The sequence below is a fragment of the Podarcis pityusensis genome (assembly GCF_964106645.2).
Source record: "Podarcis pityusensis genome assembly, chromosome: 9".
NCBI classification, from domain to species: Eukaryota; Metazoa; Chordata; class Lepidosauria; order Squamata; family Lacertidae; genus Podarcis; species Podarcis pityusensis.
This window is the reverse complement of record NC_138034.1, coordinates 77,489,865-77,516,858: the sequence shown is the minus strand read 5'-3', so window position 1 is coordinate 77,516,858 and position 26,994 is coordinate 77,489,865. Positions and strand designations below refer to the sequence as shown.

At 51.6% G+C, this 26,994-nt stretch overlaps 1 protein-coding gene across 9 annotated transcripts in view; it reads left to right on the top strand.

The window, feature by feature from the left end:
* DCTN1 (dynactin subunit 1) overlaps positions 1–26,994 on the top strand; it is a 70,386-nt gene that overhangs the window by 18,633 nt on the left and 24,759 nt on the right. For 4 of the 9 annotated variants that reach the window (XM_081020678.1, XM_081020679.1, XM_081020674.1 and 1 more), the window contains exons 2-6: positions 5,664–5,912; positions 8,905–8,983; positions 10,807–10,838; positions 14,825–14,845; positions 23,196–23,216. In XM_081020678.1, coding sequence (XP_080876804.1) covers positions 5,685–5,912; positions 8,905–8,983; positions 10,807–10,838; positions 14,825–14,845; positions 23,196–23,216 — 381 coding nt within the window. In that variant the 5' untranslated portion in view covers positions 5,664–5,684. The remainder of the gene's footprint in view (positions 1–5,663; positions 5,913–8,904; positions 8,984–10,806; positions 10,839–14,824; positions 14,846–23,195; positions 23,217–26,994) is intronic. The other 5 variants (XM_081020675.1, XM_081020673.1, XM_081020680.1 and 2 more) reach the window with 3 other exon arrangements.

The window sequence follows — 26,994 nt, the reverse complement described above, 5'->3', positions numbered from 1 at the left end:
AGGCAGGCTAGTGACAGGTTCTCTGGCTCATCTGAGGGATGCTGCTCTGATTCTGTGGTAGGTGGCAGGTCCTGTGACTGGCAGTTCTGTTGAGCCCCTCTCTCATTCCCACTGCTGGAGGGCACCTTGTTGTATCCACTGCCATGTGCTTTGTGGCATCCTTGTGTTTTCTCTAGACACGTTATGTGGGTTCCCGAATTGAGTTCCCTACCTCCTGTGCAATTCATGGTGCCTGGCCTCCTAATACACCTGTGTAATTTCTGGGGCATCTTTAGACATGCTGATGGAGTCTGCTTGTTCAACCTACCACACATCTCTTCAAGTTGGGCAGATGCTAGGATCACTTCATCCAAAATGATACCTAAATAATATTCACCGAGGAGGTCTAAATCATTTTGTCCGTCTGAATGTGGAAGTGGGCTTCCTCCGTCTCTCCTCGCCTTTGCTGGGCTGCCTTGAGGGTTTTCTCTCTAGCAAGCCCAGCTCTCTTGGTTTTCCTCCTTCCTTCTGGATTATCCTCCTTTTGGAACTTGCTTGTTTTCTGGTGCTACTAGTGGCTGGTGGAATAAAAGGCATCCTTGTGAGAGAGCTGCAAAGGCTGCTCTTCAGTTGTGTTCCCAGGATCCTCCACTGGCCCCGTCGGGCAGAATCTGCTCCCTGTTATTCCAGGAGCCCCACAGCCCACTGGCGGAAGCAGCAGCCATAGTTTGCTGGCTCGCTCCTGTTTCTCACAAGCACAGCTGCTTCTGCAGAGCTCGGTTATTTTACTTTTGTTTGTCTTCTGAGCTGTATTCTGCCAAAATGTATTGCTCATTTATTGTATTGCTCAGAGGAGGGCAACCAAAATGGTCAAAGGCCTGGAAACGATGCCTTATGAGGAACGGCTAAGGGAGCTGGGCATGTTTAGCCTGGAGAAGAGGAGGTTAAGGGGTGATATGATAGCCATGTTCAAATATATAAAAGGATGTCACCTAGAGGAGGGAGAAAGGTTGTTTTCTGCTGCTCCAGAGAAGCGGACACGGAGCAATGGATCCAAACTACAAGAAAGAAGATTCCACCTAAACCTTAGGAAGAACTTCCTGACAGTAAGAGCTGTTTGACAGTGGAATTTGCTGCCAAGGAGTGTGGTGGAGTCTCCTTCTTTGGAGGTCTTTAAGCAGAGGCTTGACAACCATATGTCAGGAGTGCTCTGATGGTGTTTCCTGCTTGGCAGGGGGTTGGACTCGATGGCCCTTGTGGTCTCTTCCAACTCTATGATTCTATGATTCATTTTGTTATTAATTACTACACTTTTCAATTTAAAATCCTCAAGGGGGCTTGTAATAAAATACAGTTATCATAGAACTGTAGTGCTGGAAGGCACCCCAGGGGTCATCTAGTCCAACCCCCTGCAATGCAGGAATAGCAACTAAACCATCCATGACAGATGGCCATCCAGCCTCTGCTTAAAAGCCTCCAAGGAAGGAGAGTCCATACCACCTTCTGAGGGAGTCTGTACCACTGCTGAAGAGCTAATACTGTCAGAAAGTTCTTCCTGATGTTAAGTCAGAATCTTCTTTCTTGTGATAATTAATGGCAAATACGGAGGACAAAGCAGTGCAGACTAAAACACCAGGGAAATTAAAACTTAGCAGATGCCCTGCTGAATTCCTGCTCTTGTGATGGAGAAGCATCAGGACAGGCCTCCGTGGGAACAGTTCCACAGCAGAGGACCTCTTCAGCCTCTCAGCCGAACACAGCTCAGCCATTGGTGGGAAGAGCTTAAAGAGCAAAGAAGCTCCATAAGGAAGAGTGAAAGTGCAGAAAGGCAGCCTGTTGTGCATCCTGGTTCCAAGCAGGTTAGGTTCGTTGAATTGGGCCTGGAAACCAGAAGGAAGCCAGTGAGGCTGTTTGGTCAGAGAGTGAGATGCATCCTGGAGAAGCTGAAGTTTACAGACACTTCTCCAAAGCAGCCCCAGGCAGAAAGAACGCTGCAGTGATGAGGCAACTAAGGCATGTATGTGTCACCATAGCCAGATACCTAACTTCTTTAGGAATCTCAGGCGAAGGATGCCTTGCCCACAGCCCTTAGTAAAGGGACCAATGGCATCTCACTCACTAGGTTGCAGGGACGATGGCATTCCTTGCCTAGAACACCCCACGGTGCTGGCGGTGCTGTTGTTATGACATGTATTTAATCTCTTTTTAGCTACTGATGAATTTCAGTTTTCTTTGGAATAGACTGTTTTTACAGATGATTTCAATGTTTTATTTCATATTTGTGGTTTTCTTTCAATCAAGCGGCATATACACTTTGTTAAATAAAATAAATAAATGTATATTCCAAGCTTCTCCCTAAGGAGCCCACAGCGGCAAGCACAAAAGATAACAATTCTGGTACAGGTGGTGCCCCGTGCCCTGGAACTAAGTGTCCTGGTGAGCAGAGAACAGGGGTGGGAATTCACTTAAAAGGCCCTTCTCTCCTCTTTGTTTGAGCCTGTAAAGAGAGGGTGGCTTTTTCTTTCTCCTGCCCAGCATTTAATCCTTTAAGTGTGCCTTCCATCACACTGCCTGGTGGGAAGAGCATGTCTCCCTGCCCTGGTGCAATTGCACTTCCACCTTAGCCAAGCTGCTGCCAGACCCATCACTCTGCAGAGTCAGCCCCACCCCCCCGTCCTTTATTTTAAGGAGGGAGAACAACTGTGGCCCCTCCCCTTTTGGACCCTGTTGTGGGGCATGTGCTGGGTGTCTGCAGCTGTCTGCCTCTGGAAAGTAGTTATTGATTTTAAGTGGACTAATTTCTTGCTTTTTCAAGCTTTCAGCTCACGAACCTGGAGTTTGGAAGTGAGCCTTTAACAGGGCAGCTGCACTGCTGCATTTTTAAAACAAGTTTCCCCTCCCCACCAAGTTTGTTATTTTACACGCATCATCTTCCAAAACGTTCTGTAAGTAGTGTTCTCTTTTCTGCAACCCACCCTTAAAAAGCATAACATTCTTACTCATCTGTGAAGAGGTTTTTTTAAAAAGCCGGCCTTCACTTGGTCTTGTTTGCCATCGGTTGGGGGCTGTCCTTGCATTGCGCCTTAGACTGAGTCATTTGCAGGTCTGTCCCTGCATTTCTCAGGCCGACTGTGAATTTAACCCATCAGCAGTTTTCCTAGGAAGGGAGGCAAACCAGAAAGCCTGTGTCTTGTCAGGGGTGGCCTATTGGAGGCGAAACTGTGTTGGGGGCGGCTGTTCTGGGAAGGTGACGAGGCCTTCCTTAACAGGCAAACAGGGCACTTGGGCTGCTGCTTCCCATCACAGCCCTGACTGGCTGACTTCACATGTCCGTTTCCATGTCTGTTGCAAAAACTGCAGCTTGCATTTTGGTGCTTCATGAAGATGAGAGTCCTAGGTGCAATACTTCAAACTGTTGGCCCAGGATCTCTGGCTCCTTCTCCAAGTGCAATGTGACCATGGCACTCTGGTATAGTCGTGTTGACCAGGAATTGGGCACGCTGGGCCACCGAGCCTTGGCCAGCAAGCTGAGCAACTGGGTATGACTAGAATTGCAGTTGCAGAGGCAATAGTTGTGGAATAGATGTGCCAGGACAGGTCAGCTCTGTCTCGGTAGCTGAGCTATCTCTGTGGGTTGTTCTGGTGTGTGGATTCTGGGCTGGTCCTATGGCAGTTTTTCCAGTGGATTTGTTGAGCTGCGGTAACCACACACTGCATGTATTAGAACAAAGCACCTTCCTGTGATTCTGGGAAGAATCACATCTAGGAGGATTTAATTAAAAGGTGTTTTTTCTTAATACAGTCATACCTTGGGTTACAGCCGCTTCAGATTGTGTTTTTTTGGGTTACGGACCGCCGAAACCTGGAAGTACTGGAATGGCTAAATTGCGCTTTGCACATGTGCAGAAACACCGAATCACAACCCGTGCATGCGCAGACTTGGGTTGCAAACGCTGCGGGTTGTAAATGTGCATTCTGCATGGATCATGTTTGCAACCTGAGCGTTCACTGTAATATACAAGGGGAGTGGACTGGGAAGGGAGCGAGGCTGTTACAAGATCTGCGCCCAGTTGTCAATCCGTGGGATTCCTGGCTGTGTGCTGTTAGTCTGTTCCGTGGGGCGGTGCCGCAGGTGATAGTTCCCTCTTCAGACTCGCTGTACTTTCATTGTGAACACACCATCCCCAACAGGGTTCCATGCTGGCAAAAGAGGTTGGTTGCACATAGTCTAGACTTCAGAAAGGTACTGATGGATAGCCAAAGCTGTAGATGTTTCCCAGCAGGAGGGAGAGGAAGAGCTCCTTTCACATTCTGGAAGACACAGATCCAGGCACTTGGTCTCTTAAAGACTGATCCCATGCCTAGCAATTTTCAGAGCTTTTCCTTTTTACGGATGCTCAAACCATCAGCCTTTCATATTCCAGACTGAGCCTTTCTGCCTGGAGAAGCCATTTCTGCAGGTAGCGTTACTGGAGGAGGAGGAGGAGGAGGAGGAGGAGGAGGAGGATGTTCTTCAAGTGGCAGAAAGCCTTAAAAGGCAAGAGATTGGTTGCCAATTTGCTCCCGGGCCAGGTTCAGGGTGTTTCTATTTGTATAGAAAGCCCTTAACAATTTGGGACCAGTTCATCTTCAAGATCACCTTGTCCCCTATATATGCCAACTCAACTGCTTTGATCTGCGGAACTGGCACTGTTATAGGTGCCACATAATGCCCCTTCCACAGTTGTAGGAAATGGACCTCTTAGTGTGGCAGCACCTGCACTTTGGAACTCCCTGCCTGTTGATATCAGGAAGGCACCTTTGCTGTTCTCTTTTCAGCACCTGCTGAAAACATTTTTGTTTAGTCAAGCCTTATATTGTAGATTTTAAATTACTTTATGATTTCATTGTTTTCTCTTTTTTGTAAGCTGCTTTGAGGTTTTCTCCCATCAAGCGGTGTATCAATTTTCTGAAATATGTAAGCGCTCCAGCCCAGAGAGAGGGTGGCTTGCAGCAGTTCTGGAATGCTCTGGTTCCCAAAGAGAGGGGCCGAACCACACGCTGCCACTTTGTGCATTTTCAGCGAAAGGACCAGGCATTGCTGAGAGGCCGCTTCCCATCTTCATTTTGCTCTGGCAGAAGTTGGAAGCGATTTGAAGGGGCTTGGAAAAGATTCTTGCAATTGCCTCCATTTAACTCCTCTGGGTTTCTTTTGGGCCTCCGGTCAGTCAGCTTCCATAGAACCAGAAGCATTCAGCAGACTCATGTGGCAGGCCCCCTTCTACTTGAGGCTTTTAAAGAAAAAATATGGGGGGAAAGAGGGTCCACGCCCGTGCGTCATAGTCCTATGCAGTCTTCTCTTGAAAGCCAGCAAGGAGCCAGATTGTGCAGCTCCCCTTTGCAGCACATCCCACATCCCATATTTGCCTGGATCTGTTTTCCAGCAGCTCATCTCCCTTGTTTCTTGTCCTACTGTAAGAGAGTCCACTAAGCAGCCCTTTGCCCTCTTCAACATTTATTTCAAATCGATGAAGAAACTCTGTGACTAGCCTCCTTTGTTCAACGCTGCCGTGTCTTCGCGTGTGTAGAGAGGAGGAGGATTTCTCCTTTGTGGCACTGAACAATGCTTTGGGTCCAGATTTGCCTTGAAGAGCCTCGTTGCGGTTGTCAACTGACCCTTGGCTTCTCCCTGTTTCTTTCCCCAGGCGTCGAGCGCCAGCGCCAGGATGAGCGTGGAAGTGAGCGGCAAGCCCCTCAAAGTGGGCTCCCGGGTGGAAGTCATCGGGAAAGGGTACCGTGGGACGGTGGCCTATGTGGGCGCCACGCTCTTTGCCACCGGGAAGTGGGTGGGCGTCATCCTGGATGAAGCGAAAGGCAAGAACGATGGCATGGTGCAGGGCAGAAAGTACTTCACCTGCGAGGAGAACCACGGCATCTTTGTGCGACAATCGCAGGTAAGCTTCCTCCTGAGCGGCAAGGCTGGGTGTTACCGATATCAGTCAGTGCTTGTGTCGGTCAGGAAAGAAGTTCTGCTCAACACGCTTGATAGGGAGAGTGTCTCTCCCCACCCCCTTTAAGGTGCACCAGGCGTTTCCAAGCATCAGCTGCGGTTTTACCCTTTCTGGTGCCCTCGTGAGTCTCCTAAAATAGGAGGCACCAACTTGGTGCCCTTCAGGTCTTCCCTTGGTGCCCACAAGCCTCCGAGGCCCACCCCTTCCCACCCCACTCACTGCCCCCTTGGTCCTGAGGCACTAAGGGTGGTTATATAGAGCAGAACTTAGAGTAATGTTATTCTTCCCGTCTATTTTAACGCCATGTGCTTTTCAAGCGCAAATTAATTCTGCTGGCTCTGTCACGCACGCCCTTCCTTCCTCTGGAGAGGAAGTGAGCAGAGTGGGGCATCCCCATGGCACTTGCTGCAAAGTCCTGATGCCCCCACAGGTCAGATAGGGGGGTTGTGGGGGGGGGTTCATAGTTGGGGAGCTTGAGGTAACCTGGCTCCTCTATTCTTCTGCTGGCCTTGGCTTATGTGTTCAGGATTCTGTCCCAGTGCCGTCTGGTCCTGGTTGACTTCAGTCCTGATAGCCCAAGATAGTTTCGTGCTTGAGCTGGGAAACCCAGATGGCAAGTGATGTGGGGCCCAATCCCCCATTGCAGCTCGTGCCCATTTCGGTGTGTGTTGTGCAGAAGATGGTCTCCTTGAGGCTCCTGCTCTCCTGCCCTTAGTTGTGCCCAAACCCTCTGCCTGGAGCAGTTGGGCCTTCCTTCTGGAGGCCTGGCTGCTGGGGCTTCCTCTCTCTCATTTCCTCCCTGAATTTTCTGGTGCTGCTTGACAGATCTGTTGCTATGGCAATCTTGTTGGCAGCTGGAGCTGCTTGCTGCTGCTGCTTCAGGTCCAGCTTCTTCCTGGTGATGGGAAGCGAAGATGCAGAAAGATGTGGCTCTGGCCGGGTTGGGCTGCTCTCTCCCTCGCATTCCTCCGTGCCCCAGTTAGGGGTCAAGTTGACAGGTTGCGCAGGGTGAACCAAATGCTGGGTATCTATTTGGAAGCTGCCTCGTGTGACATAATCTGCACATGCTCTTGGGCACGAATTAACCAGGGAGGGTGAACAGGAAGTTGGCCAGGCCTTTGCGGCGTCCCCTGCTCTGTGTCTTTTGGTGGGGGGGGGGCGGAAGGGAGCTTGCCCCAATATGCAGGGCTGAATAAGGACAAGTCGTTGGATAAGGACCCCCTTTTTGACCCTTGCTGCACTTGCAGGAGGGGGTCAGCACTAGCAGGTTGAACCAAGGGAGGGGACAGCCTGAAACCCTTCCCCTTCCTCATTGCTGCCTCTGCCTCTCCGTGCCCCTTTGCTCCGGAATGAGTGGGTCTCCCAAGAGCGGTGGGTTAATAATATTCAACTTGGGGAAATGGCCAGCTCACTCCCCAGTAATCACGGAGGGAGTTTTCCCCTTCCACTCCCCTTGCTCAAAGGGTGTTGCCAGCACAGAAAAAAAGCTGCCTGGCACACAAAGGGAGAATCTTTGCGATGCCTGAATTATATAGCCAAACCCAAAGTTCCAAACTATTAAGACTAGGGATAAGGGAAAGTCAGATATGTAGCAGTAGAAATGGAAAAACCAACCACAAGAGTTTGCTTCCTAAAGAGTCTATACCAGACAATCTTAAAGGGAAATCCTAAACTTACTTACAAGACTGAGGGCTCAGTAGAAGAAAAATTTCAGAAGGAGCAATTCCCATTCTTATACCTGTAAAATTCTGGAGTAGTGCTGGTGTTGCCCGAGGGAAGAGAATCCACCAGTCATAATAGTAGTAGTAATAATAATAATAATAATAATAATAATAATAATAATAATAATGTTATTATTTATACCCCGCCCATCTGGCCGGGCTTCCCCAGCCACTCTGGGCGGCTTCCAACCAAATATTAAAATACAGTAATACATCAAACATTAAAAGCTTCCCTCAACAGGGCTACAGATCATGAATGCTTGATGTACTTAGCATGCGGGGCAGGGAGCCACTGGGCATGGAAGACTGGTAAAATCTTTCAGCAGCCCAGGAAGGGGGAAGCAATGGGTGTAAATTGGGAGGTGTTTCCTCTCTGCTGCCAGTAGACAGGGGCCCCCGAGAGATGGGGGAGCTGCGCTGTTGCATCAGGCATGGTGGCTATTTTATTCTCAAGCCTTTTTCCACAGGCAGTTCTGGGGTGCTAAAGGGGGTGTGTGTTTTAGATGAAGAACTTAGATCTTCTGACCAAGAGCATGTCTATAAAACCTAGGCATATTGGTTTTGTTTTAGAAAGCAGCAACTGGGTTCCAGGGGGCCACTTACCAAGTCCATAACTAGATTTGAACCCACACATCACATACAGGCTCTTTGGGGACCAGAACCTTGTGATGGCAGCACTGTAGGCTTTTCAGAAAGATCTCAAAAAACAATGTTTCTTGCTGGCTTTCTTTCAAAGGGGTTTACTTTTTGGGCTTTGATGCTCTTAGTACCGGTGGTATTTACGTAATGCTCAGCTAGCTGCTTGTTTGATATGTGCTAATATATTTGTGTGTATTATTAGTGTTTTTATATTAGGCGCCACCTTGAGGTTATTTACTCTTAAAGGCGGCACATAAATCTTCAAATAAAGATCAATAAAACTCTTCACTTACTGAAGTGTGAGAGGCCCTGTCAGTTCTGGTTTTTGACAAACCATCTAATTCAACTTCCTTTTTTAATGGATTTATGATGCTGCTGTTGCAATTATTTTAAGCTGTAATGATATGTTTTATCTGCTTCCAACCCATGTTTTAAAATCAGCATTTTGATTTTATTTTATGTTTGTCACTTTGCATTTAATATATTGTAAGCTGCCTCACTGAGGGTGCTTACCCTGAAATGTGACCTAACAGTATTTCAATAAATAATTTGTATGAAATGTTAAATCTGATCAGATCCAGGTTTTTGATGATGGCGCAGAAACAACGTCCCCGGAGACGCCGGAGTCTTCCGCTTCGAAGGTCCCCAAGAGAGGTAGGGACTTCACTGATCCTTGACTAGCCTGTTCATGTAAATATAGTAGGGACAAGCAGGATTTTGCAAGGTTCCTGCTGGAGCACCTTGTTTTCTCTGGCAGCTGGATTTGAACAGCAGGCAGCTTAAAGAGGGTGTGGAGAGAGGATCCCATAGGGTCAGCGAAGCCAGATAAGCAGGTGGAGATGAGAGGGGGAAAAGAAAGCAGCCGGCTTCACCAGGCAGAGGTGAAGGGAGGTGACGATTGTCCCGGTTTAAGGACCAGGGCATAGGATGCAGGAAGTGGCTGGGTTAGTCTTATAAGGTTGGGATGCAAGAGGGAGGCCGGCAGGTGAGAAGCGTCAAAGTTTCTGGACTTGGCCTTAACGTTTTCTCCGTGGAACTCTGAGCGCCACGGCTTTTTGCCAGAGGGTTTCCATGGAAACTGGAGGCTGCTGCAACGCTTGGTGCAGGCCTTGTCAGTTTCCACAGGCGTGAAACAGATGGAAAGGACGCGCTGGGCTCTGCTTGGCTGTAGCTCTCTCTCTTTTTAAGGAGCCTCTGGCTTCCTTAGCATTCAGGCTACAGCAGAGCTCAGAGCTCCCTATAGCCCTGGAGGGACATGGGCTGGTGTGCCCCATGCTGGGTAAATTGGTCTGAGATTTGCAGCGCCCTCTACCCCTCTCTCCCTGGGAGGGCATGCCAGGGCTGGCTGGCTGATTTGCTAGAAACCCTGCACTTCAACTTTGTGTCCCTTTTCCACAAGTCCAGAGTACCATTAACATCACCAAGAGTGAGGCAGTTTGACTGGGTGCATCTGCAGTAAGCAGCCTGCTTCTTTTTTAAGCATTCTGTTTTGCTTCTTTGGAGTACTTGATTTGTATCTTGGGGTTCCTTCTAGGCTAAAACCTTTTGTTTTCTTTGTGGGTGGCCCTGTTTCACCTTCAAAATGGTTGGCGAGGGCCATCTGAGTTCACCATTAAAGCATCATATCGTCTCCAAAGTAGCTTTTAACATTCGCAATAAGGCAACCGGTATCACAGAACACATCCAGTAAAGACAAGTGGCAAATGACCGATGCGCAGTAACTACAGGACAGTATCAGGAATGAAAGGGGCCTCGCCAGGTTCATTGCTGTACAGAAAGAGGGCACTGCGAACCATGCGAAGGATACTGGGTGTGCTTTATTAGTTACTGTGGGGTTCACTAAGTTTAATAGCAGCTATTATTATTATTAGGGACATGGGTGGTGCTGTGGGTTAAACCACAGAGCCCAGGGCTTGCCGATCAGAAGGTCGGCGGTTCGAATCCCTGCGACGGGGTGAGTCCCGTTGTTTGGTCCCAGCTCCTGCCAACCTAGGAGTTCGAAAGCACCTCAAAGTGCAAGTAGAGAAATAGGTACCGCTCCAGCGGGAAGGTAAACGGCGTTTCCGTGCGCTGCTCTGGTTCGCCAGAAGAGGCTTAGTCCTGCTGGCCACATGACCCGGAAGCTGTACGCCGGCTCCCTCGGCCAGTAAAGCGAGATGAGCGCCGCAACCCCAGAGTCGGCCACGACTGGACCTAATGGTCAGGAGTTCCTTTTACCTTTACCTATTATTATTATTATTAACTTCGTTGCCTCAGTGGACGCTGGTTTGCACGTGCCTGGAACCTGAGTTTCCCCCTCTGCCTCACAAATGAGCTGAAGGGTATAAAATGGGAGCTGCCTTCCTGGCGAAATTCAGGAATCCAGATCCTCCCTTAGGAACTTGCTGCTGATGCCTTGACAGGTGCGGGGAGAGTAATCCATTTTCCAGAGTCTCTTCTGAGTGCCTTGCTTCTTTTCCTTTTCTCTTCTCCTCCAGATTCTTCGGAAGGTCCCAAAGCCAGCAAGCTGGTGAGTAGTTTGTTCTTGGGACGGGCAAACAGTTCATTCCATCCACGTCTAACTTTTGGTTTGGAGGGGGGGGGGGAGAATTTCGACCCAGACGCTTGAGACTTCATAGAATTATAGAACTGTTGTTGGAATGGATCTTGAGGGCCTCCTGGTCCATCCCCCTCCAGTGCAGGATTCTCCCCGGGGTCATACGTGACAGATGTATTCTCTGCTTGAATGTTTTGTGGCTTAGCTCTCAATGTGCGCAAGGGCAGGGCTGGGATGGGGGACTCAGAGCACACATCACGCCCGTTGCAAAGGCAGCAATTGCTTTATGAACGAAAAAGAAGGGGATGGGAGCGCAAAGTCCTGCAACCGCTGACTGAAATGGGTGTCTGCTGGAGCAAGCCAGCTCTGTCGGCCAGGGGCGCCAAAGCTTGTGATGCTGTGTCTCCAGAGGTTTGCTTATTTGTTCCACGTGCACTGAATCGAGAGGTCTCTCACAGCCACCGGGCTTCCTGGCTTCCTCACACTCTGGGTCACAAAAGGCCTAGGCGTGCTTCTTAGTTCTGACCCCTGGACTTGGAGCTGCTCGTGCAGTTTGCAGGCCAGGGCGCCTTGCTGGGAAGATGTTCCAGGCCCCACCCTCTAGTATCACACCTTGGCCCAGGCCACAGGGATGAGTTGGCTTGCATGATCAGGGAGTGGGGGTGTTGTCCCGGCTTAAACACGGAACCATGCGCCCCTCTCAACTGCCACGCTGGCTGATCAAATGACTCCGTCCGAGGCTGGTTCAAGCTGCTTGCTGAGTTGCTGGTTCCGAGTGATGCGTCAGGGAGCACATGGCACTTGCAGCCGCAAGGGAGGGGGGCTGGTTCCTTTTCCTCCAGGATGCTCTCATGGCCACAGTGGAGCACAGCAGCCTGCAGTCAGAGATACGGACCCAAGAGCTGTGGTGGTGTGAACTAGTGCTGACTCATGATCCTGCGCTCTGTGGAGATCAGAAGTTCCCAAGTCCAGCCCCTTGCTTGCCTCTCCTCTAGGCCGATGGAGAGGACATAGGCAGTTAGCTGCAGTCCTCTGGCTGGTGGTGCCTTTCCTTGGGTTCCCCTTCATGTGGGGCAGAAGGGTGTCTGTTGCCAAACATTTGCTTCACCCTCAGTTTTGCAAGCCCTCCCATTCACTTTCTAAGTTATGTGGCGGTTCAGTGGGAAGATTACCCCCCCCACACACACCTTGCTGAGCCCCAGGAACAAGGGAGGAGGATGAAGGCAGAGGGGCAAGGTCAGAGTTATGCCGAAGGAGCAGCTCTGCCGGGGGGGGGGGGGCAGTGACTGACTCAGGAGGGAGGCAGGTGGGTGGGTGGGTGTCTCATGAATTGGCGCTGCTGCCCTCCAAACTCCCTGGTTCTCTTAAATAAAGAATAATAGTAATTTTATTATTTGGACCCCACCCTTTCTGGGTTGCCCCAGACCCCCTGGGCAGCTCTTTAGAGCAAGGGCACGAGTGGCTTTTCCTGTTGCTGGCCTTGCAAGGGGGGCCTCTGTGCCCAGTGAACAAAGTGCTTCCAAAGGCACCACCTGCCCCAACAGATGCCGGCAGCGTGGAGCGTGAAGCGGATGGTTCGCGGTCGTGGGCTTTGCAGGTGCCTCTCACACGGCACCAGCTGGGCAGCAGCAGCAACAACAGAGGCTGCTCTTCCTCCAGTGCCCACTTTCCTGGTTTCCGAGTTATTAAAACATTGGGTGGGAAGAGATGGAAGGGTTGGGGAGTAAGGTGCTCATCCCAGTCCCAACCTTTCTGATTTTGAAGATGGCCTGCTGGGATTTGCCCCTGGATGGCTGGCCTAAGTTGCCCAGTTGAGGCTCATCAGTCTTTTCAAATAAAAAACATTATGGAATTCTGTTAATGTGCCCTCCAACATTAACATACCCACCGCAGTCACAAAAAGAGCTTGTGTTAACCAACCTAACATCCAAGCAGCTTAGTTGCTTGGTGATATTCAGCTAAGCTTTACTTGGAGTACACCCTCTGAAATTAAAGGACCTCAGTTAGTCATGCTCATTAATTTTCAGTGGGTCTACCCTGAGTAAAACTTAGTTGACTGCCCCCCTCCCTAACTTTTCACATGCAACCAAAAATCTTGTGGGCTTCTATAGTTAAATAAATGTGATTAACGTCCTGGATTTCTCATTTCTCTCTCTCTGTTCACTCTCCATTGTCGTTCACAGTGCTGCCATCTCACCTGCAACTGGCTTTATTTCTTAATTTCTTTCTCATTTATTCTGCCTATTCAGTCCATCATCAAATGCAACCCCTCCTCTCGCTCACTGAAAACTCTGGTGCCGTCTCTCCCCCTGGCTTCTGCAACCTTTGCCTCACTGGCCCTCTGCCAGCACAGCTTGGCCACCTCAGCTCCACCCAGAACTCTGCCCCCAACATTGCTCACCACTCTGGTCAGGTTGTGCCCCCTGATGAAATCCGTCCACCATGTTTTAGTTTGGAGAAAAGGTGAGGAAGAGGAGACTTACTCTCTCCAGGATCTCCCAGCGTGGAAGACTCTTTCCCAGTTATACCAGGAGATGCTCCCAGGGACTCAAGCTGGGGACCATGGCCCTGTCCTGGAGTTCATCCTGTCCCCTTAAATGACATTTTCTTAGCCACAAGCCCCAAACTTTATAGAAGGGTACGGGCACTGTAATAACATCAGCTGCCAATAATGTTAATAATGTCAGCTCAAAACTTCGTTAGGGAACAGGTCATACCTTGGGCTTCCACCCACCCAGCTGTGGCCTCACTGCCTTCATCTCCATCCTCATTTCCATAAAACTTGCCCACCTTCTGCTGTTTTGGAGAGTCGCCTCCTCCCTTGACTTCTTTTTGCTTCCCAGTCCTGAGTCTAAGGCTGTGCCTGTGGCTTCTTTCTAAGAAGAATGAGGAACTTGAATCTCGGGGCCACTTTCCTCTGTCCTTTCCAGAAGGGCGTCTGCCTGCATCCCTTGTTCCAGGCTGAATTTGGGGGCCGTGGGCAGGAGTTGTTTGTTGCTCCACTAGATGTCAGCAGAGCCAGGAGATCTTGGGAGCTGCTGCTGCAAAAGAGTCCTTGGCTGTCTAATGGGCGGAAGGGCGGACTTTGGCGAGAGTATCTCCTTCGAGGGTTATGCAGGCTACATTGTCTGCTTGTATTGCATTGTGGTATCATGTTCATCTCAGTGACTTGCAAATAGTTCTCTGTTTGTAGATAATCATGGCTGAAGAAGAGGCCATTTTGAAATTGGTTTCTTTCTTCGAAGGGAATGGTCTTTTGCTCAGCAGTCGTTCAGGGTGTCCCAACCATTTTCTCCGGGGTTTCCAAACTGACACCAGTGGAACCGACTGCGAGGAGAAACCTGTTCTCCTTTTGAGGTGGGCCCTTCCGTACAAGAATTGTTCCATGAAGCAAACTGGCTGCAATCCTCAATGGGCTTGCAAGCTCATCAGTCTTTCCTCGGTGAATTCCATATTGCTTACTTCAAAGTCAACGTGGTTCGGACTGTCCTGTGTTTGGTCTGCTGTTGAGACTTTTCACCTATTGCCTTCCTGCTTTTAATGGAAAGGCAGGATAGAAACCTTAAGTCCTGCTTCCAGGCATCAGCGCTACGACTGAGTTGTGGCATTATATAATTTCCCTCCCACCTCTGCTATTGCTGTGTGAACCACCTTCCATCCGGAGCCCAAGGCGTCCCAGGACCTGGGTGAGAGGAGGGGAAGGCCAGCCCCGTCCTCGTTTCTCAAGCTTGCTTTTCTGTCTTGGTTGAACTCTTGAAGGCTAACAAGGCTGGGAGGAGGAGGAGGAGGAGGAGGAGGGTTGGGTGCGCTGGTGAACCGAGCCTAAGCCGGATGCTTGCCCTGAGCGAGGTTTTCCCCACTGTGGCAGCAACCTGGCTGCTGTCTGGTCCCCACTTGCCTTTGGTGCATAACAGCCTGTATATCTCTAACATCTAATCTTTTATCCTCTTTCCATGCAGCGTGGAGTGAAACCTAAAAAGGTGGTGCCTCTTTTTTCTCTTGACAGAGTCCCACCCGCGCATGAAACCGTTTCGGCAGGGGCTGCTGTGCCCCCCCTCCGTTGCGCACAAGTGCATGTGCCCTCCTTGCATGTCTGCTCCCTTGGCTGGCGCCTGATGAGTTGGCTTTGAGTGCTTTGCATCAGTGGCTCCCAATTAGGGGTCCGTGGCTCTGTCCCTTGCCTCCCCCCACCAACTTTTTAAAGGGTCATTTTTGCATGGTAATATCACAAATTTAATGGTCTGTTTTAGCTCTGTATGGTTTTTCAATACATTGGCCAAAATTGGTTCTGAAATCACACTGCGATAACGATTTTGACCCGGCAATACCCAGCAATACAGTGATACCTCGGGTTACATACGCTTCAGGTTACATATGCTTCAGGTTACAGACTCCACTAACCCAGAAATAGTGCTTCAGGTTAAGAACTTTGCTTCAGGATGAGAACAGAAATCATGCCCCGGCAGCGCGGCAGCAGCAGGAGGCCCCATTAGCTAAAGTGGTGCTTCAGGTTAAGAACAGTTTCAGGTTAAGTACGGACCTCCGGAACGAATTAAGTACTTAACCCGAGGTACCACTGTATATTGCTCCTCACTCAAGGGAGAGCAGGGCAGCTGATTTCAAGGCACCGCTGACATTGCACGATGATCTCGGCTGATAACACTGCTGATCTGAGCTGCCTTCCCTCACGCTGAGGGAGACCAGGGCATCTGATTGCCCTCACGTCAAGGCACCGTGGCTCTACTTTCCCCTGGCACTGAGGCGGAGCAGCTTTTCTCAGCAGAAAAGCAGCAGCAGTCACAGTGGATGTGCATCTTCTCTGGCTGCCGCTGCTGGCTGCTCTGCTAATGGTGACTTAATGTGCCCCCCATGCGATGGGGGTGACTCCGCTTCCTCTCCCCCCACCTGCCTGATTTCTGTGACGGCTCCTTACCTCATCCCCACGCCTGACCTCCAAATTCAGACATTATGATATATTGGAATATCACAATGTTTAGCCACTGATAGATCACAGTATTGAAAACCAGATATCATGCAGTCCTAATCTGTTTTTTAGTATACCTGAAATCCTTTGCTTATTAGGGGCTACCCCACATTTTGTTCAAAAAAATTGCTTTGCAGAGTTATCAACATTTTCCAAAATAGGGGGCCCATGGCTTGGCTTTTGAAGAATAGGGGGTCCTCAGTAATTAGCAAATTGTGAGCCGCTGCTTTACATAATTCACATATTTATAAGCCACACTTTCACCAGAATATATTGAGGCGGTATACAACGTACAAGAACAAAATCAGCAAGAAGCATCGGTATAACATCAGCCAAGACTTGGGTGCTGGGCAGCTGGCGGCCCCTGAGCTAGGCTGTTCCAGGGCTCCCTTGCCCCCCGCCAGCTTCACCTCCAAGTCACAAACTTGGTGGGCTTCGAAAGGGTGCTGCCAGCTGCTTTTTGCCCGGGTGAGCCTGGCTGGGGGTTCCCATGCTAGCACAGCTGCTGTTGATTGCTTCCTTTCCATCTTGCCCTCCTATTAGTTTCTGGCAGGACACAGAAAAGCTGGAACTCAAAGACACACTGCTGGCATCCTGGGTGAGCAGGCCTGGCCAGGAACTAGCAGCCGTGTGCCTTTGAGAAGAGCACAGAACTGGCTTACCCTGCCTCTCGCTCTCCCTAACATAAGCCACCCCTGGGGTACTCGTAGCAGCAAGGAAGGGCCCGTTCCCCCTCTGGGAGAGAAGGACAATGACCACCCCACTCCTCCTGGCACATGGGGAGGGGCTTTGTGCCGCCCCTGGTCTTGGGCCTTCAAGCACCAGCTTTTCCCAAGGCAGAATCAAGGAAAGTGCAGCAGAAACACACATCAGAACAAGAAAGCCCAAGGCTGCCGCTTTCCATGCTTATTCTTCCTATGATTAGTCTAGTGGCAGCTTCTGTGGTGGGGGGTCAGATCTGGAAAATGAAAGGGGGGGAGGGAAGGGTCAACACCCTCTGCCCCCGGCCCAAGTGGCTGTTGCGGTCGAAACCTGAATCCCCATGACTGCTTTAAGGTACTCCTGCTACTATCAGTTTGTGAATGAGATCTGATCACGGAATGACCCCGTCCCCTGTGCCTTGGCCCGCAGGAGCTCTGAGCATTGCACCCCAGAGGGAGAAGTCCTACCTTTTGGCTTCTCAGTAGAGGTGGGGTGTCCTTGGCCTCCAGAGGGTGAGGTGGAAATGACCTCCGAGTGGGAGAACCTTTCCTGGCCTGGCTTTGAGGGCCCCTTTCCAACTCTGGCAGGGATCCCTTTCTTCTTCCATTGCCGCCGCCGCCGCTATTGCATGTGCCTCAGGCTTCCTGACCTGCATGGGCTCTGTCCTCCCTCCCTCCCTCCCTCTCTCGCTTGTGCTCTTGCTACTTCTTCTTGCCGAACCGTCTCCTTGCTGCCAACATTTTGCATGAGGCCCCAGCCTGGTCCCAGCTCTGCCTGTCCTCCCCTCCTTCAGAGCGCACAGAGAGCAACGGACGTCCAGCTGAGCGACTCTCCTTTCTCTTGGGCTCCTGGCGGCAGGTCTTGGCTTGCCTGGCTTGCTTGTGAGTCGGAAGGCAGTGCCGGGGGACTCCTCTTGTCCCACGGGGCTCCCCTTCCTCATGATGAAACGGCTCAGCAGCCTGGAAGAGAAGAGAAGACGAGGCTGCGTTGTGTCCTGTCCCTGAAGCTGCTTGCCCCTTGGCCCGGGGGGTGGGGGCAGGTTCTTTCTCCAGCTGGCACCCCCCCCCCAAGTATATATGTACACTCATGACGTTTCAGAGCGCTTAAATCTCTCTCTGCCCCCTTTCGGTCTCTTAAAAACAGAGCTGGGTTCAGGGCAGCCGAAGGTGGCAGCAGGTAAATCTCAGCTGATGAGATTAGGGGGCTCTTTGCAGCACAGCTCTGCGTTGCTAATCGGGTTACTGGCTCCCTCTGGCTGTGCTTTTTTAGTGACAGATGGTCCCCGTGGTCCCAGTGGGAGAGCCCCCAGAGAGTCCCCTCCCTCCCTCCCTCCCTCCCTGCCCCAACCTATTCACCCTCCCCTCCCCCAGCCCTGCCATCTGTCTCCCCACCCGGAAGGAGCCTCTCTGCTCCTGGTGTCTGCCTTCCAGGCATGGTGGCCTCTCCCTGGTGACAGGGAGCACCAGGGCAGGCTGCCTAGTGGCTAGCGCAGCAGGGCCCTCTCCAGCCCTGTGCTCGGCAGGTGAGGCTGAGGGGCCTGGGCAGTGAAGGACCTGCCAAAGGACTGCTGAGTGAATGCTAGAAAGAGCATTTGGACGGCCTCATGGGCCTTCTAGCAGCAACCTTACATCGCTTCTCTCCTCCTGGGTCTCTGACCACAGTGGCATTCTCTGGGTCTGTTCCCAAAATGCAGCCGATGCTCCCCCTTCCCACTGGGGGGCAGACAGGAATCGCCAAACTGGACTGGGGGAAGCTACTGCTTAGGTAAGATGGTGGCCAGTGAATGATGGGTGCAAGTTGGTGGCGTTGCAGGAGGCCAGTTATGCACCCAAAAGCTTTTCCACCATCCTCGTCCCCCGTTGGGGTATCTCTGAAATGCACTCTGGCATCCAGGTGATCACCTGGCCCTTGTGCTCTCCCCCCCCCCCCAACAGACTGGCAGTGAGCGGTGAGCTCTCTGTGGTAGCTGTCCTAGGTAGGAGAGCCTGTTCCCTGGGACGCAGGGATGCTTGTGCAGGACCCGGAGGGTGTTATTTTCGGAAGCCAGAAGGGGCTGCGTTGTGTCTTCAGAATGGGGCCCTGGTGCCTTATGTACCTCTTTGCTCTTACCTGAGATCAGCAGGGGCGGGGATGGAATTATAAAAAATAAAACAGGCAACTCTATACAGGTTGTAAGATTGAGTTGGGCCAGATGTGCAGAACGCATATAGCCCTTTTGGTGTAGGGCTCCTGACTCAGTGGGCAGTGGGTCGTTCTCTGCACACAGAAGGTCCCTGGCTCAGTGCCCAGCACCTCCCAGTTAGAAGTATCAGGAGGCAGGGAAGAAAACTTTTTTTGCAAGAGACCCTGGAGAGCTGTTTCTGCCCTGTGCTGGATGGACACACGTAGCCTGGCTTGGTTTTCAGGCAGCCTTCTGTGTGCTTCTCTTCTGCATGGTGCTTTGTTTCCTCAGTTTGCTGGTACAGACTGTTTCCCTCTTTGTCCCAGCTCCCCCCCCCCCGGTTGGCTGCTGAAAGCGAAGGGCCTTGTCTCCATGCAGCCAGCAGCGGCCTCCCTGGGGTGCTGTTGTTCCAGCGCCCTGCGAGGGCCTTTGGGACTTGGTGTCATCTTGCAGAGCTCTGCTCTTCTGAGCTCCTTTTATCAGGTCAGCACTGATTGCAGCTTCCCGGCGCCTTAATGGCTGCTCTGCCAGGGCATCCTCATTGCCACCCTGCAAGAGACAGAGCTGGCAGCTCACGTTTGAGTCAGGGATCTTGCTTGCCAAGGGAGCTGCTTTGCCCAGCAGTTGGTGGGCAGAGGAAAGAAAGGGGCTTGTATCCAGCAGTCTCATTTGTGCAAGGACTTTTCTCTGAGCAACAGAACTTCTCCTCCTCCCTCTCCTTGTCCCCTCCCCAGGTCTGCTACAGAGGGTGGGGAGGACACCCAAGAAAATATTTGGAGGGGGGGGCATGCACAGGGAGACAAGAAGGAAGGAAAGTTCTGTTGTGTAAGTGGAAGTCCTGTGAACAGAGCAGCTTCGTCGAATACAATGTGGTCTTTCTGTTAGCGTTGTGCTTACAGCATTGTGATACCTGGCCTGGAGTAATAATAATAAATAATAATAATTTTTTATTTATACCCTGCCCTCCCCAGCCAAGGCTGGGCTCAGGGCGGCTAACAAGCAATAATAAAAACAAGTTGAATGAATACAACTTCAAAACAAGATTAAAATACAACGTTAAAACATTGAAGCATTAAAATGCAGCCTCATCACAGGAGGAGAAAGGAACAAGAAAGAGGGGGAGGAAATCAAATTGACTCTAAGGCAAAGGCCAGGCAGAACAACTCTGTCTTACAGCCCCTGCAGAAAGAAATCAGATCCTGCAGGGCCTGGTCTCAAGAGACAGAGCGTTCCACCAGGCCGGGGCCAGAGTTGAAAAAGCCCTGGCTCTGGTTGAGGCTAATCTAACTTCCTTAGGGCCCGGGACCTCAAGGTTGCTATATATGGACCTTAAATAGATTCCAGGTGAAACATTCTGCCAGCTTAAAAGGCTTCAGTGAAGCCTCTGTGGCGTCCTGTTTCTCCTGGGGCTCCTGGCATAGGCTATGAGCTTCAGCAGAAGTCCCCCATGTGTGTGGCGCCACGGTAGCCTTTTCCAATCACCTGGGAGATGCTGAGCATTCTCGTGGCTCCAGGTCACCAAGCCCAGCTCTCTGCAGAGTGTGGGGATCCTGTGGCCTGGCCCTTTCCCCCAGCCAGCTGCCTTGGCAGTAAAGGCAGTCCACAACTCTGCCTTGTCTACGCCCACTTGGAAGCTCCCCCCCACAACCTGTTTCCACGAAGGAGACAGGACCACAGGAAGCTGCTCTTTACAAGTCAGACCATTGATCCATCTAGCTCAGCTCCTGCCAGCTTGCCACAAATACTCCCCAGCCCCTTGTGCCAGTTGCAGCTGTCCTCCCCCCAAGGCAGAGGGGCTGAGCTGGCCTTTAGCTGTCCATGGTTCTTAACGGTGAAAACTCACTGCGGGTGACCGGCATCCTGGCTTGGCTCTGCTTTCTCCGGGAGAATGAGAAGCAGCTTCTCTGGCCACCTTGCCCAAACCCCTCTGGGCTGATCACAAGGACAAGCTGTGAGCCAGTGCAGATCTCCCACTGCAACAAATGTGCATTCTTCTTCTTAGAGGATAGATCCCAAATGGCATTTCTTCCCAATGCACGCTCTTTTTGCATTGTTTGGACTTATTGGCCTCATTGTCATATTTCACCTTTGGGGCAAGTGCTCACAAGCTTCTGCTGCCGTTCTCATTCAGTCCAGTCGCTGTGATTGTGGGCTCTGATAGGTGACGATAGGAGTGGATAGGTTGGTCCTGAAGCTGAGCTTGTTTTGGGAAGACGACATGGACACTTTGCAAACCAAGTGACAAATGAGAAAGAGCTTGGTGTCTTTATTCATAGCTGCTGAAAAGCCTCTTAAAATTTTGTGAAGAATTTTTATTCATGGTAGCAAAATTAAAGATTCTGAATTTTCTTTCCATTTTATGCAAAAGGCCAGTTGAGAAAGTATGAGACAGAGAGAACCAAGGGAAATCCCTGAAACCAAAAGAGGGTCTTCCTCTCCTGTATAGTGTTGTGACAATGCCACTGAAAAAGTTCACTTCTGCCCAATTTTTTGGGCTTCTGCTCATTTTTGCTGCTTTCCCCCTTTAATCCCATAGTTGATCTGGAAAGCATCAGTCCCTTTCACACATCCCAAAGTCCGGATGGGGAATCTCCAGCCCAGTGTCAGGTGCCAGCTCCCATCACGCAGAAAAGTGGTTAAGTCTGGAAGGAAATGCTAACGACTCTGGGCCTCCTGAGAACCTCCAGCCTGCTTGACGTAGTGACATGAGGTTCAGAGGTTCAGAGCGCAGGCATCCCTGTGGACAAGCTCCTTGAGCATTAGTGAGATGGAGAACAAATGGAGCAGGCGAAAAGGAAGGAGGGGGCTGGGCTCCTCTCTCTGGCCTGCCCTGGAGATGCTTCCAGAAGAGCAACCGAGAGGAACATACGGAAAACACTAGAAGTAATAATAATAATAATTAATAATAATTTATTATTTATACCCCGCCCATCTGGCTGAGTTTCCCCAGCCACTCTGGGTGGCTTCCAATCGAGGGTTAAAACAATACAGCATTAAATATTAAAAACTTCCCTAAAGAGAGCTGCCTTCAGATGCCTTTTAAAGATAAGATAGCTGCTTATTCCCATCACATCTGAAGGGAGGTCATTCCACAGGGCAGGCACCACTACTGAGAAGGCCCTCTGTCTGGTTCTCTGTAACCTCACTTCTCGCAGGGAGGGAACCGCCAGAAGGCCCTCGGAGCTGGACCTCAGTGTCCAGGCTGAACGATGGGGGTGGAGATGCTCCTTCAGGTACACAGGACTGAGGCCGTTTAGGGCTTTAAAGGTCAGCACCTTTAAAGTTTGCATTATAGCCTGTTATGACACGAGCAGCATCAAGTAACGCAGGCCTCTGTCTGTGGTGAAGTGTCTGAGTGACAGCTGTCATTTAGTTTGGTTCGTAATAATTCTCAGCATGAGATCATCTACTCTGTGATGCTCAGGTTGGTACAATTGCTGAAATCAGGGCTAGGCTTCCTTGGCACCCGATATTTCATACATATTCCACAGTCCTCCAGAGGCATCTGTGCTGCATCCGTCTTCTCCTGTGTCTTAGAGACCCTGATGGTCAACTTGCCCATGGCATGGGACCTTCCTCACAAGCAGACAGGACTCCTCCGTGGCTCCGGGTTCAAGTCACGTAGTGTCTTCCTAAAGCCATCCCTTCTTAACGTTGGATTCTGTGTTCCTGCGCTGCATGCATGTGTGTATGCCCTCTTTGTTTTTCTGCCTGTGATGGTGAGCAAAGGACTTGGCTTGACTGATGAATCCTTTGATGACGGCGGGGTGGCGGGTGCAGTTGTGCCCAAGTCCTGGCGAATGGGATCCTGTCCTCCGCGAGATCCCTGAAGCGAGTTGTGGAAGAGAGGAGGGGGGTGCGGAGACTAAGCCCAGCCCCTTTGCTTTCCCCGGGAGAAGGGAGAGGGAGGGAAGCACCAAGAAGCCTTTTAATTAGCCGGGGAGACAGCTGAGCCGAAGGCGTTGCTAAGTGACAAGGAGCCCCTCGCCTGTCCCCTAGAGGCGCATCCCTTTCTCTTCCCTCCTCTTCTCACTTTGCCGAAGAAAAGGCTCCGTCTCCGGTTCTGCAGCCGCAGCAGCGGCGCGTCTGGATCAGAGATCTGCCTGCGAGGAACTCGGGGGAGGGAGGGGATGATCCAGGAGTGGTGATGTAATGAGCAGCTGGGGCGGTGGTTGGAGGCCAGTGGCGAAAGGATGTGCGGCCCACGGTGCTGGCTGCTGGGGTGCTCCTGGGCTCCCAAGCCCCTGTAATCGCCCCGAGGTCTGAGAGGAGCCGCCGGGGCCGGACTGCCGAGCCGGAGGACAGCGGAGGGAAGACGCCGGAGCTGCGGCCATTTGCAAGATCTCCTGGACAGGCTGTGCTGCTTGGGAGTGCTGCATTGTTGTGATTGAATGGTCTAATATTCTGCCTGCCTCTTTCTCTCTCCCTCTGTCTCTGCCTTCCTCTTCTCTGTCTCTGCCTCTTATCTCCTGCAACCATGAAGCAGGCCGCAACTGCACGGAAGGTACAGTCTAATGCAAATGCAAATGCTGCTGCTGCTGCTGCTGCTGCTAAACCATTTTGTTTGCTGAAACGATTTTTTTTGGGGGGGGGGTGTCATTTTGAGTTTGCCTCCTTCATGCGGGCCATGGGGAGGAGGAGTGTGGAGGAGCTGGAAGGGGGCTGGAGACGGCACATGTTTGGATCTAAGGCGCGATGTGCTTGCATTTCATTCCCCGTCTTCCTGAGTTTGAGTTCCCCTCCCTCTTCATCTCCTTGGTGTTGCATGCAGCATATATATATTTTACCTCTAAGCAGCCTGGAGGGCCAGTGCTGCTGCTGCTGCTGCCGCTGCTGCCCGGGGCCGGGGCTGGGGAAGAGGGGGTTGCCTGCTCTGGGAAAGTTGCCCGTGAACTGCTCTCTCTTGTCTTCTTCTCTGCCGGATCAGCCATTTTCCTCGGCTTCTCACACTTCTGGCTAATTTGACAGTCTTCACTGTCAGGAGCTTGCCCTCCTCCTTCTCTGAGGGGCATTTTGCTCTTCGGACTGCACAGTCTGTCCCCTCCGCTTTGCCCATGCCATTGCTGGGGTCTTCTGCATGCAAGGCTGAGCGTGAGAGCAGTTTAGAGGCAAATGTGCAAGTTTCCTGCCACAGCAGGGATGCTGCGTAGCCTGGCTTACGTGACGGGAAATGTGCCCAGTGCCCGATTCTGGGCCATTGGGCTGGCCAGACTGGGGTGAGGTGCTGCTGCCTGTTGGCTATTTTGAGAGGTGCCTTTAAAATCCAGCAGAAGGGGAGCCTTGGCAGAGGCCAGCTCTTGAAGTCCTGCTCTGTGCCCCCGGTCATGCCAGGGATTCTTCTGGCGCCCACATTGCTGGCTTTCAGATGTTCAGGCCTTGGGGCACCGATGCCGCTGCTTTGATGCCCTTGCTCCTGCCCTTGCCCCTATTTTGGCTAGTTTTGGTTTTCATCCATCTTGTGCTGCGCTGCTGAGAGATGTTATTTATTTAAGGCGGTATAGAAATAGATCCCAATAAATTAATGCCCCCTTGGCATTTGCGGGGGCCTCTTTAATCCTCCCCTGTCCTGCTTTGGAATAAGGAGGCTTTGCACGGCTGCAGTGACGGGATTTGTTTCCTGGCAAATGCCCTTTTGGGGTGTGATGACCCCGCCTTGCATGCCTCAGGCTCCCTCGGCTTTTTCCCGTGGTCCTTTGGCGGAGGGTTATTGAACTAGGCAGGAGGCTTGGTGGACAGCGGTCACTGTAGGGGAAAGCATGCAGCTCAGCTGTTGGAAAGCAGCAGAAAGTTGATTCCAGCAGGTTTGTCCCCAGTTGCGGACTTGAGGGTGGGCCTGGAGCCATGGTAGGCAATAATATTGCAAGAAGGAAGGAAGGAAGGAAGGAAGGAAGGAAGGAAGGAAGGATATTGTCAGGTGGCACGGGGAAGCACAATCAGTTTTGCTTCCAGCGCATGCAAGTGCTAGGATACACCTTGCACCTGGACCTGGCAGCCTGTGGCGCTTGGACAAGGAGACCAGGCAGAGCCAGGCTGCCAGTCACTGTCATTCTCTTGACAGCCCCTTGACCTGTATGCAGACAGAAAAGGCATGGGGCAGAGAGAGAAATGCGCAAGGGGCTGGGCAGAGTCCCCACGTGGCTTCTCGGTGTCTGCTCTACTGAATTGGAGTTCCTGGCACCCCAGCTGGGATTTCCACCCGCCCCCAGGAAGTAGCCTGCAGTCCTGAATTAGCCTTTCCGCGAAAGGGACATGTTGCTCCTTGGGCAATTCTTTTTTGGGGGGAGTGGTGTTGGGACTCTGCTCAAATGAGACTGAAGGCCAGTTTGTGACCTTGCCTGCTTTTGTGGCAGGGCTCTTGCATTTAAAGGCAGGGCAAGATGGCTGGTGTAGATCCCAATTTAGCCTTGGCATGCCGGCCGGTCAGCTGATACAACAAACCAATCTGCTTCTTGGGAAAAGCAGGCTCCTTCCTGGAGCGCAAGCTTGGGAAGTCACTCCTAGGCCACCAGAGGATGGGGCCAGGTGTGGGGACAGTGGCTTGCTTGCCTAGGCTGGGTCACCTCATCATGGTCTGGGTCTTCAAGAAAGAAAGCTGAATGGAGGGAATCGTAGTTGAACTTGCAGCACCTGCAATTAGAACCATTGCTGAACGCTTCTTCTGTCCTAATAAGACTGAAATGCATCCCTTCATCCATTGCTCTCTTTTAAATGTGTTTATTCCTTTCTGTGTCTTGAAGAAGACTGCTTTGCTCCCCAAAAGTTTCCCACTCAAGAACTATGCAAGGAATGTGAGCCACAGCTTGTTACCTGGACCATGAGAGCCTAAGATTGTATCTTGGGTTTAATGGGTGGCTGTAGCTGTCGCTGATATTCACGGACTTCATAGTTCATGGGTTGAATGCCTCGTGGAGGGCAGGATGAGGTGGGCGAAAAGGGCACGAAGCCGTTGTTGTCCTTGCGTTGGAGCGTGGCTGCAGCTGGCCTTTCCATAGCCAGAAACAGGTGGGCTGAAATCATCCGCTCTGGATGGGGAGAGCGCCTGCCTCGGGTGGGGCTGGAGAGGGTGTTGCTGCGGCTGAGAGGCAGGCAGGGAGGCTGCCTTGTCCAGCCTGGGACAGGGCAGAGAAAGGCCTTGTTGCTGGTGCTCTGCTGTGGCTACTGGACATACATCTCCTCTTCCGAAGACGCATTTCCTCCTTGGAGCCTGGGGCAGAGCAGCTTTTAGGGGAGGAAAATTTGCGCAACCGCATCAGGTATTCAGATTCTGGCGCTCCACTTGCATATTGCACATCATTCCTGCTGGCTGCAACCTTTGGCTTGTCCTTGGCACACAGGCTGTTTGGTCCTGGTCCTGTAGGAGCTGCGAAGCCACGATGAGGCGGGCAAGGCACTGGCACATTGGGGGGGTGGGGCGTGCTCTGTATTTTTTTTTATATTTATATTAACGTGGTGCACCTGAAGCAGCAAAACCAGACGCTTTCACCTGCCTCACCTGCCAGAAAACATGTCTCTCCAGTCACAGCAGGCGCTGTAACTCTCCTGTGGTTGGACTTTACTCCCAAAGGCTCCCTCCTCCGCTGTCTCCCGAGACAGAAGGATGCCAATCGTATATGAACAAAACTTAAGCTCTGCCCTTCTGGTGCATTTATTCTGGCTGGATTGCAACCGTTAAAAACAACCCAGTGGGATTCCAGTGATGTTCTTACAATGGCCATCTTAGGGTTGGGTGGAAGTAGACCTTCCCCTCCGAGACATGGACTGCTCTCCTTACCCACTTGGCCAAGCGCCCTCTGACTGCGTTCACCAGCCGGGAAGGACTGTGGCTTAGTGGCAGAGGGCCTGCTTTGCATGCCTGATGTCCCTGGTTCAGTGCCCTGCTTCTCCAGGTAGGGCTGGGGCTGAAACTCTGGATAGCTTCTGCCAGGTGCTGGGCACAGTGCTGATCTAGATGGACCCGTGGCCCGACTCCCAAGAAGGCACTTCCTTAGGCTGGTCTCACCACACTTCAGGGATCTCACCCACATCCTTCTGCTAAAGCGGAGGCTCTCCCCCTAGGAAGCCTTCCTCCATCAAGAGGGGCATTTAGCCCAGTGACTGTCCGTTAAAGGTAAAGGGTAAAGGGACCCCTGACCATTAGGTCCAGTCATGGCCAACTCTGGGGTTGTGGCACTCATCTCGCTTTACTGGCTGAGGGAGCCGGCGTACAGCTTCCGGGTCATGTGGCCAGCATGACTAAGCCGCTTCTGGTGAACCAGAGCAGCGCACGGAAACACCATTTACCT